This window comes from Condylura cristata, unplaced genomic scaffold (genome assembly GCF_000260355.1).
Source record: "Condylura cristata isolate star-nosed mole 26May11 unplaced genomic scaffold, ConCri1.0 scaffold00016, whole genome shotgun sequence".
In the NCBI taxonomy this organism is placed as follows: domain Eukaryota; kingdom Metazoa; phylum Chordata; class Mammalia; order Eulipotyphla; family Talpidae; genus Condylura; species Condylura cristata.
The window spans coordinates 31,531,009-31,542,000 of NW_004567117.1; the positions used below are offsets into that span (position 1 = coordinate 31,531,009).

At 38.9% G+C, this 10,992-nt stretch overlaps 1 protein-coding gene across 1 annotated transcript in view; it reads right to left on the reverse strand.

Annotated features, from left to right (window-relative positions):
• DYM (dymeclin) overlaps positions 1-10,992 on the reverse strand; it is a 286,000-nt gene that overhangs the window by 183,261 nt on the left and 91,747 nt on the right. The window contains exons 10-13 of the mRNA XM_004684007.2: positions 10,485-10,501; positions 10,013-10,138; positions 7,935-8,048; positions 6,530-6,624 (exon numbers count right to left, since the gene is read on the reverse strand). Coding sequence (XP_004684064.1) covers positions 6,530-6,624; positions 7,935-8,048; positions 10,013-10,138; positions 10,485-10,501 — 352 coding nt within the window. The remainder of the gene's footprint in view (positions 1-6,529; positions 6,625-7,934; positions 8,049-10,012; positions 10,139-10,484; positions 10,502-10,992) is intronic.

Sequence of the window (10,992 nt, forward strand, 5' to 3'; positions counted from 1 at the left end):
CCAGCTGTGGGTTAAAGGTGTACAGCAGTGAACCTGGTTAAAATCTAAAGAACATGAGTTCACTACCAGTAGCTGTTAATAATGGAAAAGCTGGTAGTACAAATCAAGGATTGAGGAATTTTTTTAATTCTTAAATGACATGACTAGATTCTATTGCTGTCCCTAATGCCCCTTCTCCCCCCCCACCAAAAAAAAAAAAAAAAACAATCTGGTACTACTCTTATAAGGTAGACTTAATTATAAATCCATTCTATATTTTACTAATTTTTAAAGACTTATTTTTATTTATGCATACAAGAACTGGGGTATAGGTCAGAGTTATGAGGGGTGAGAGGATTCAACAGAGACAAAGTAGGGAACAGAACAAGCGGACTGACTGAAATACACTGCTGAGGGCAGCAACTGGTGAGACAGGAGAGGGCTGCTGTGCCCCATGGGTTAGTTTCCTGGGTTAGTTTCCTGGCAAGGGATCCAACTCTTGCTGCAGTGGATGGCAACAGCTTGACAGCACTGAGACTTTAATCCCTGCACCACCAGTGAGTACTCCTATCTCTTATTCTTAAGAAATTTGAAAGGAACAGGAAACTTTCAATACTGGCTTGCACTGTCATCAACTTCATAAATTCAGATAATCTGCAAATAATCAGGTTTCTGGGATGTGTAAAAAGGCTAATCAACTTATGTAAAGTATCCAAATGGCGTATGCCAGTACAAAGCTTAAATTTCCAGATGTCGTCATTTTCTAAAAATTTGTCAGTAGATATTTACTAAAAGTCTAAAAAATAATTTTTAAAAAGTCTATTATGTGCCTACTATGAACAACTCTCTATAAAGTAATGCAGAAAAAGAAGAAATGTAAGACAATTCACTGGTAGTTACTACTCTGCTTAAGAAACAGGATAACTTCAGGCCAGGTCAAGACTGAAGTTTCCTCTCTCCACATCTACCTCAAACCACTGCCATATTGGTTCCTATTTTCTAACATGGGGCTTTCTCTTTTCCAGGCCACTTATCCACTTCTGCTGCTATAACCAGCCCTGATCCAGAGCTACTACAAAGAGATGAATAGGCCAGATGGGTTCTTTCTTATTTTGATTTGAGCAGGGAAGTCTGAAGCAACTGTGGTAGTCACTGCGCCAGGAGCTGCCTGGGGCTGTTGGGGGGCAGTGACCACTACAGGTCCAAGATAAAACAGAGCAGTGGGGAGGGAAGCTGGTAGGAAAAGCCCTCCAAAAGATGGAAGAGGTGAATACCTCAGTTTTTTCTTGTTCCACTTTTATCCAGACAAGGAGTTTAAGTTAAAGAGCAGAGGACTGCAAGGACTCAGTAAGAACAAAGCAGTGGGAAATGTCAAGTTGCAATTGAAGACTAAATGCAAAGGGCATATAGCTGTTCATTATTATTATTATTTTCTTGCCTGGTCCGTTATACTCCTGCTATCAGAGAAACTATCTGGTATTTTTCCTTTTCTTTCTGGCTTATTTCACTAAGCATGATCTTCTCCAGCTCCATCCACCATGTTGCTGCAAAAGGCATGTGTTTATTTTTTTTTTGGTTGCTGAGTAATATTCCATTGTGTACATGTACCACATCTTTTTAATCCAGTCATCCACTTTTGGGCATTTGAGCTGTTTTCATGTCTTTTCAATTGTAACAATTATGGGGGTGGAGTGGGGGAATGGGATCAAAAACAGTGGGGGGAAGGAAATATACTGCACTATGATTGATAGCACATGGGTGATTTGCTGATGGAAAGCCCAAGAGGATTACAACTGAGATGGAAAAATGCACAAAATGATGTAAAAATAAAACTATATATTATTTTTTTTAAAGATTTATTTATTTGTACATACAGAACTGGGGTACAGGCCAGAGGCTCAGAGGCGGTAAGAGACTTCACCAGAGACAGAGTGGGGAGCAGAACAGGAAGATCGACGAAGTACACTGCTGAAGGGAGCAGCAGGCGGGTCAGGAGAGGTCTGCCACGCCATATGGTCACATCTGGGGCAGGCAGGAATCGAACTCATGTGGAAGTGGCTTTAGCTTCTCAGTGCTGTGCTTTAACCCGCTGCGCCACCAGGGAGGGCCTAAAACTATTATATTATTTAAAAAAAAAAAAAAAGCAAAGGGCAGAGGCAAAGCATAAAGCATGCCACTCTAAGTAAGGCAGACCCTCAGTCTTGACACTAGTGACATTTTGGGCTGGCTTGTTCTTTGCTGTCCTATGTATTACAGGATATTTAGCAATATTCCTGGTCTCTACCCACTAGATGTCACTAGCAACCTGCTCCCCAACTGCAGCAACAGGGGGAAAAGCAGGTGGCATGACCCTCACTGTAGACACTGTCCAATGTCCCCTGGGGGAGCACTCACTCATAATTGAAAGCCACTGCTCTAATACGACTGAATTTTAATCTGCTGCAAATGAAAGTCATTTAATGGTTTTAAGCACAGGAAGCAATATGATCAGATTTACTTGCCAACGGATGCAGCAGTGTGGAGATCAAGCATGGGGATGCAAGAAGGTAGTCAAAAAGATCAAGCCAAAAACGGCACAATTTGGGTAAAGAACACATGAACCAAAGTGGTAGGATGGAGACAGAGTGGGTATGAAGACAAGTAACAATGGTGGATTTACACAGAACTCCTGAGACCAAGTAGGACGATGAGAGGGAAAAAGAAATGATCCAAAATAACTTGCAGGTTTCTACCTTGGCAATTTAGGTAGCTGGATGATGAGGGCTATCACCTACGATAGGGATTTAAAAGAAAGCAAGTTTAAAAATGAGTTCAGTTTCAAGGCCCTCTCTGGTGGCGCAGTGGGTTAAAGCACAGTAGTAAGAAGCTAGAGCCACTTCAATATGAGTTTGAGCCCTGCCCTGGAGGTGACCCACATGATGCAGCAGACCTCTCCTGACCCACCAGCTGCTCCCCTCAGCAGTGTACTTCGAAGATCTGCCTGTTCTGCTCCCCACTCTGTCTCTGGTGAATCCTCTCACTGTCCCTATACCTCTGGCCTGTACCCCAGTTCTGTATGCATAAATAAATAAATCCTTTTTTTTTTTAATGAGTTCAGTTTTAAATAGACTAAACGTCTGAGATAAATGTGGTCTATCCAGACAATGAGGTGAGCAGAACCGGTGTTCAGTCAGCCAATTCTTGTATGGTAGAGGTCACATGCCACATCCTTTACATATGAAGACTCATTTCATCTTCACCACAATACAGATGGGGAAACTATTGCCTAGAGAGCTAAGTAACTTCTCCAGGATCCCACAGCTAGTAAGTTCTGGAGCTGGGCTCTCAAACAGTCTGCACACTACATGTCACCAGACTGATCACTGCAATCTGCTGCCTGCCTCAGGAAAAACTAGAAGAAGTGAGTCATAAATGTAGGTTTGGGTGATTTTCAGCAAACAAGTTGGAGTTGATGGAGGCACAGGCCTAAATGTGAACTCCCAGGGATGAGCAAGGAGAGAAGAAAACAATGTAGGATGAAATGCCAGAAGAAAGTATCTCTTAAGGCAAAGGTGAAGGAATGAGAGGAAGGAGCAGATGAAAGGACTCAGGAGGCAATGACAGTAAGTGCTCAGGGCAGGAAATAAGCAATTGTATCGTTGTAACCCATAACAACCCCTTGCTTATAATCTACCCTCTGTAAATGTTCATAAACGAATGAATAACTTTACACTCCCAAAGAGTGATCACACCAAATATCCATGCTTACAGCACAGTCAAAAGATTTAATTGCTGAGCAAAACCCGAATCATATGTATTTGTGACTTTCTAGAATACCAGGATTTTGAGAAGACATATATTCATTAAATATGAAGCTACCACTTAGATACCATATGGAATCATCCCTTACATCTAAGATTTAAAGACTTTAGTCACATCTTACTTTCACATGAAATGTAAAAGCATGCAATGAAACATGTTACTCTGCTTTGCATTTTGTTGAAGGTCACATGCAATAATGGCTCTTCTGAGTTTTGCAAGACAGACACAAAATTGTGTAGTATCTTCCTAAAAGAGGGCTGTGAAAACTGATTACTACTCTAAGTAATTACTACAGCAGCTGGTGAATTGTACTGCTATCACAGATCTTCTGTGCTGAAACAGTTTTTGTTATGCATTCCTTATCATTCCTTACAGTTCTATATCCTAAATACATTTAGCAGAAAATGAGTTTCCCCAAGATGTGAAAAAAGCTGGTCCCCATTTCCAACTCAAGACAACTGTTTTCTATGAGAAAAAAATCTTGATATCCAAGCCCAAACTCAAACACTTTCAAATTTTAATGTACATATACAAGCCATTTGGGGGTCTTGTTGAAGACTGATTGGCAAGTATGCAGCGAGGCCAAGATTCCTAACAAGCTTCCACCTGCATGATATGGATGCTCTGGTCCACAATGGCTACTCAATGGTGGCCCCTGGACCAGAAGCACTCGCAGCACATGGAAACATGTAGAACTGTACATCTCTCAGTACGACAAAGAGAACATACCAATTATCAGTTGACACTCTAGAAATTTACATAAAACTCATTCACTCATTTTCTTTTTTGTTTGTTACTGAACATTAGAACTTCTCTATTCCTCCCATCACTGTAGAACGTGGTTCTCACAGCTAAGCCCTTCCACAAGCAGACTGCTGCTGCTTCTTCAGGCTTCTCTCCTACAATCTCTACACTGGTACACACATGCCAACTTAAGGGGATTAGTAGTTTCCTAAACATGCTCTCTCACCACCTCTCATTTCATCTTGGTTTGCTGTAGTTGTAGCTTTTCTCTGATAGGCCAGGCACTAGCCATTTCGCTACAGTCATCTAATTTAATTTCTCAATGGCATGGGTATCACCATTCTTTAAGCCAACCAGCTCTGAGGTTTAAGGAGAGGCTACATTTACTTTTTTTTTTTTTTAAAGAGTTATTTATTTATTCATACAGAACTGCAGTACAGGCCAGAGATGCGGAGGGTGAGAGGATTCACCAGAGACAGAGCGGGGAGCAGAACAGGCAGATCGACGAAGTACACTGCTGAGGGGAGCAGCGGGCGGGTCAGGAGAGGTCTGCCACGCCATGTGGATCTCCTCTGGGGTAGGCAGGAATGGAACTCATGCGGGAGTGGCTTAAGCTTCTTAGTGCTGGGCTTTAACCCGATCCGCCACCAGGGAGGTCCAAGGCTACATTTACTTTAAGTCACTAAGCTATTGTCAGGTCAAGTCAGTCAAATGGACAATCTCTCAAATACAAACTGAAAAACTGATCCAATGTAATGTACTAAGGCCAAAGTCAGTCCATGGAAAATATTCTCTGCTAAATTCTGCACATAAATAGAAAACCAAAGTTCATTCTGAGTGACTGTTAACAAAAAGCTTAGGTAAATAAACTTCTCTTACCAATAGACAGAAAGTGAGGTCAAAGTTAAAAGTGAATTATCAGCATTGGGATCACCACCAATACTGCAACCCAAAATTTAACCATCAGAATTATACTGGTCTAGAGCAAGAATTACAGGAAACAATTTGACTTCACTGATTTTTTGAGTAAATGTTCTATTTGAGAGCTGTCAAGACAATATTAAGCATCCAACCTGAAGCCCATGTGCATGATATTCATTCATTGTTGGTCAACTAGCTTTCCTTCCCCTGAAGATCATTTAGCAAAGGGTGTCTGACATCGGTGGTAGGCAGAACAAGGGCTACAAAGAGGTCTCCCTCCGAACCCCCTAGTTGGCAGTATGTTACCTTATACAGCATAAAGGACTTTGCAGTTGTGACGAAGGAACTCAAGATGGGGAGGTTACCCTGGATTACTGAGATAGGGTCAAGGCAAAAGAGAAAGTCAGGATGCTGAGGTGTGAGGAAGACTTAACAACCTCCTGTTGCTGGCTTCGAAAATGGAGGAAGGGACTGTGAGCCAAAGCAGCAGTTTCTAGCAGCAACAAAGATAAGAAAACAGATCTTCCTCTGACGTCTCCAGAAGGGAGCACAGTCCAGACATCCTGATTTTAACCTAGTGAGACCACACTGAATTTCTAACTTACAGCACTGTATAGTACACTTGTGTTGTTTTAGATTACTAATGTGTGATCATTTGTCAGCAACAGGAAACTAATATCATGGTAAACAGCTATGGAAAAAACTCTCTAAAACACACACACAGATAACTCCTTAAGGGTGTAGGTGATGCTCTATAAAAAGCTCAGCAAATGTGTTAAGATTACTTTGCAATTACCATGAAATACACATACTCTTCTATATAAATGCTAACACACAAAGTACAAAACCAGATTTTACAAAAAGATCGAAAATAAATACAATTAACTTCGACCCAAAAATGTTGGATTAGAAAAACAAAGCAAACTGAGTATTTTTAACCAAAGAAGAAGTTGATAAAGATTAGGTAGGAAATTGTGATACTTCTCACAGATAACACTAAGAAAAGGGACCGAGACATCAGAGTATGTTTTCAATGCATTGGCCAGAGGAAATGGTCAGCATTTCTTTTAAAGCTCATAGTTACCTGATGATCCTCTGGGCAGCGTACTGATGGAGGGAACGAAACTGTGCTGACATATTTGCTAACGCTGCCAAGCAATTTGTGTGAAGGTACTTGTCCTGCAGGAAAACAGCAAGTTCAAAACATCATCAAATGTTCTCAACATTTTAGACAAGGTTAACGAATGGAACAAGTGGAAGCTAAATAGTCACTGATTTTAGAAAGTTCAGGTCCACAGGCCCTTTTCTCTAGTTCCAAAATCCATAAGACACCAAAAATTCTGTTTCTTCACTTTTCATTTGGAAGCAACATCTGGCACAAAAGGATATGAGGCTGTATATGGTCTTCCTCCCACCCTGGTGAATAATAAAATATTCTGCTTAGTTATATTATTATTAAAAGCTACAGTGCACTGCTCTGGAACAAGATGGTCCATGCAGCACATGCAGGCAATGTGTTTGCTGAAAGCTAATTTCCCACTTCCTCTCCCTACCTCCAAGACATATCCAGCTCTTGGAGTTTCAGATAAAATATTGTGGGCATGGATCTACATTAGCCCCACAGTAGGAAATAAATGAAAACAGTTCATAAAAGCCTGACCATTTCTCTTAACTGTGAATTCCATGTATAGCTCCCTCATTGACCAGAACTGAAATCTACTCCTTAGTTAATGCAAGTACAATCCAGTAGTAGAAACTGTCCTTTTACTTTTTATTCTCTTACTTCTATTTCTCTTTACTATCTGAATTTATATTTTCTTCTGCTTGCATCTTCTTCCTTTGTTGTTGATGCTTTTAAAAGGCAAATCAGTTTAGCAATGCAACAAAGACATACAATATCTTTAACTAAATATGCTCCACTGTCTGCTTTCTGTTTCACATACACTCTAGTAAGCATTAAGAAACAGACACAATACATTTATCTTAGGATCATGTGATACAGTGATCATATGCTGATTGTGTTTTTCCACCATATTTCATGAGAACATCAGCACTCTATCGAAATTAGTTTAAACTACAGTTGACCCTTGAACAACAGGGATTTGAACTGCATGGTTCCACTTCTATGAGAACGTTCATGTACAAAGGGACACAAACTTACAGTAACAATAAATACAGTATAGTACTGTAAACGTCTATCTTCTTGTACAGAGTTGTCTTAATATTTTCTCTTTTCTAACTTACTTTAAGTTACATATACATAAATATATCAATCTACTACATACAAAGTAGTGGATTGTTAATGTTCTCAGGAAAGCATCTAGTCAATACCAGCCTATTAGTTAAGTTCTAGGAGAGTCAAAAGTTCTGTGTGGATTCCTAACACCTAGGGAGTTAAGGCCTGTAACTCCTGCATTGTTTAAGGGTCAATTGTGCAGTCTTAATAGAGCTGTATGCGAACGGTAGAAAAACAGCTATGCAATACTCACTCTTGTTCTTGTCATGTTGTATTGGATGGTTCTTATTACAACCAGTATCAGGAGACTCCCCAGTGAGATTTCAGTTAAAACCCGTTCTGAATACCAAGTAATATTTTTTAATATCTGTAATGGGAAAGAAACTTTAAGTGAATATAATTGCTTTAATATCCACATTTATGGTCTAATCCATGGCACTGCTCAAAGGTAAGTTCACAGTGCATAAGTGAAGCTTGAGTCCTTCAGGTCAAGACAGCAAAAGCATGCTGAGCCACTGACTTCGTCCCTCTGTCTTTTAAGCATAAGAACAGATGGGAAAACATCAGAGGATATCATTAGTAGACAAAAAGGAGATGTATTTAAAAGCCTGAACATTGTATAAGACTGACAGAAAGAACAATCAGAACTGAACAGTTTGAAGGTGAAAATAAGAAAAGTAAGGAGTCTCTTGCGGAACAGAATCGCCCAAGAGACCACAGAAAGCCTCCACACTTGTATCCAGGAAGGACCAACAACACAGTTGAACCAGAATCTTCCAGAGATAAGCACATACCCCTGCCCGGTATGGGTTACTGACCAGGGAGTTTTATATTATGCTAAAAGTGTTTAAAATAAGTTGATCTGGGGAATAATAACATCAGACTATAAGTATGTTAAAGCCAGTAGTAAGCTGTATCTTTAAAACTGATACACTTCCTATTTTGTTCTTCAGGCTAATTTTTTTTTTTAAATCATGTCCACTTTTTCTCTCTCTAGTGGTATTTTATTGCACACAAAAATTCAAGAAATTTGTAAGTTTTATGCTCATCTACAGTGGTCAAGATTCCAAGGATCTTAGTTGAAACTGACCACATTGGATAAAAGGTAAAAGAAGTTTTTAATGGTGTGTTAAAGAATAGTAAAGATGACATGAAAGTCCGCTGAAGACAAGAAAAGAATGTGCTTGTACCCAATAAAGAGTGAAATCTATAGCCTTCCACCAGCCCCCCACAGCAAGGAGAATGGCAGAGTCCTCTCTACGAAACTAACCAGAACTAGACTGTATAGTGCAAGCTACATTCAATAACTCCACCCACACACAGAAAGGCCAATCAACATTCTAGTGCCTCCCTCCTACATGTGAACTGTTAAGCAAAGACTCAAATTTGGGCTAAGACAGAAGTTAAAGCAAAAATTGAAACCAAGAATGTATACTTTAATACATTTAGAGGGACTTCTGTTAAAGTATCAGGAGTTGAGTCAGTGATCTGGACATGAAACCAAGGCAATGGGAAGCTACAGAAAAATTTAAACATGTGTAAGAAATGATCACATACTACCTCACAAAACTAAAAAATGATAGTAACAGTCATAAAAGTTGAGTTAACAAAAAGATAGTAACTTGGAAGGAAGGAAAGGTCTGTGTGATAAGGAGACTAAGAACTTAGAGGAACACGGATGGTATACAGGAAGGAGAAAGACTTGTCTTTCGTTTCAGGAAGGTATAGCTAATATCTGCATCTGACAAATCAACACATAACAATATAAGCATGTTACTTAGAAACATGGACAGAGCTTAAAACATTTCTCTTTGTGGAATAGAAATCGAAAACAGGTTAGACATGAGGTCTGCTATTTTTCATTAAAAAACCTGAGTACTTCTAGATAATTTTTAAAACTATATTTAAAACAAAGAAAATGCCAAAGAAAATAAAACCAGTTTAGAATGAGACTAACACCAGGACTAAGGTTGAAGAGCTGAATTATGTTATACTTCTTTTCAAAAATTTTAAAAAACGACCAATTTCTGTCTGCTTTCGTTTCCTATTCTTTTATTCATTCTGTATACAAGAAGCAAACCTGTTTGACAATTTATGCCAAACAAAAAAATGAAAACAAAATGAAGTATTATGAACCTTTTCATCAATTACAAAAGAAATAAGGCTAATAATTATTGGTCATTAGAATAAAAGCACCACTTCAAAAATCTTAAGAAAGATACCATTTCTAGGTCAGAAGGAAAAGAAAGAAGACAAGCCAAGGTTGTAGGAGATCTTCTGGAGGGACAATCTCTGCATCTCTGTAACCCCACACAAAGCAGGGCAGCTTACCACTTCATGAATGGACCTATTGAAGCCATCATCTTCTGTAAGGATCAACAATATTATAAGGGCCATATATACATGGTGTGAATTTCTTTCTTCGACATGATACAGAATCTCAAGAATGGGTAAAACCTAGGGAACAAAAGATTTATTATTGTAATGATTTAACTATAAGACTAAATGTTTTCAACCTTTATATTTTTATTATGTACCCTTTGCTCTAGTTTTGCAAATGTATTTTTCTTTAGAGAAAATAACATACAAACCAGCTTCTTACGAAATACTTCCCAGTGTATAGCAAGATACCAAGAGAGAAAATTGTCACCCCTGAGAAAGTGACAGCCTAAGAAAGTCTGCTGCCACCGTAAGGTTGAGTTTGCAGAGAACATTTAGGCTCATGTCACTATGGTCTTCAATCTAACAGGAACCTGCACATGGTAAGGTATTCTCAGAAACACTGCTTTGTGTGAAACAGCACCTTCTCACTTGTAAATACTGAGAATAAAAGAAATTAAATTCACTACCAATGACATATTCCTTGATCATAGCTTCCATAAGTAGTTATTATTGAAGAAAGGTAAAAGGTATCAGTTAAGTCATCAAAGTAATCTAGGCAAGAAAATTAAACACAGAAAAAAACAAACTCCACCCCATAAAAATTCAAAACAAAACCTTCTAATTCTTTGTTGGTGTATGTCATACACAGAAAAATGCTCTCCACATATTCATATATACCAACATCCTTACCATGAAACTATTTAGAACTTTCATTCAGACTTTCTGCTTTTATTGCATCATTGATAAAACATACTCAGAACTGTCTCTGTACTCATATCAACCATTCAATAATAAAAACAAGCCTTTTTACAAGACTCTACCTTTACAAGCAGTACACAGTTATACCTAATTTTGCTGTGTATGCCAGTGTTTTGGCATAAACACGTTAACTGGTGTGCAGGTTCTTTCATGTTTTTTGTCCTCCATAT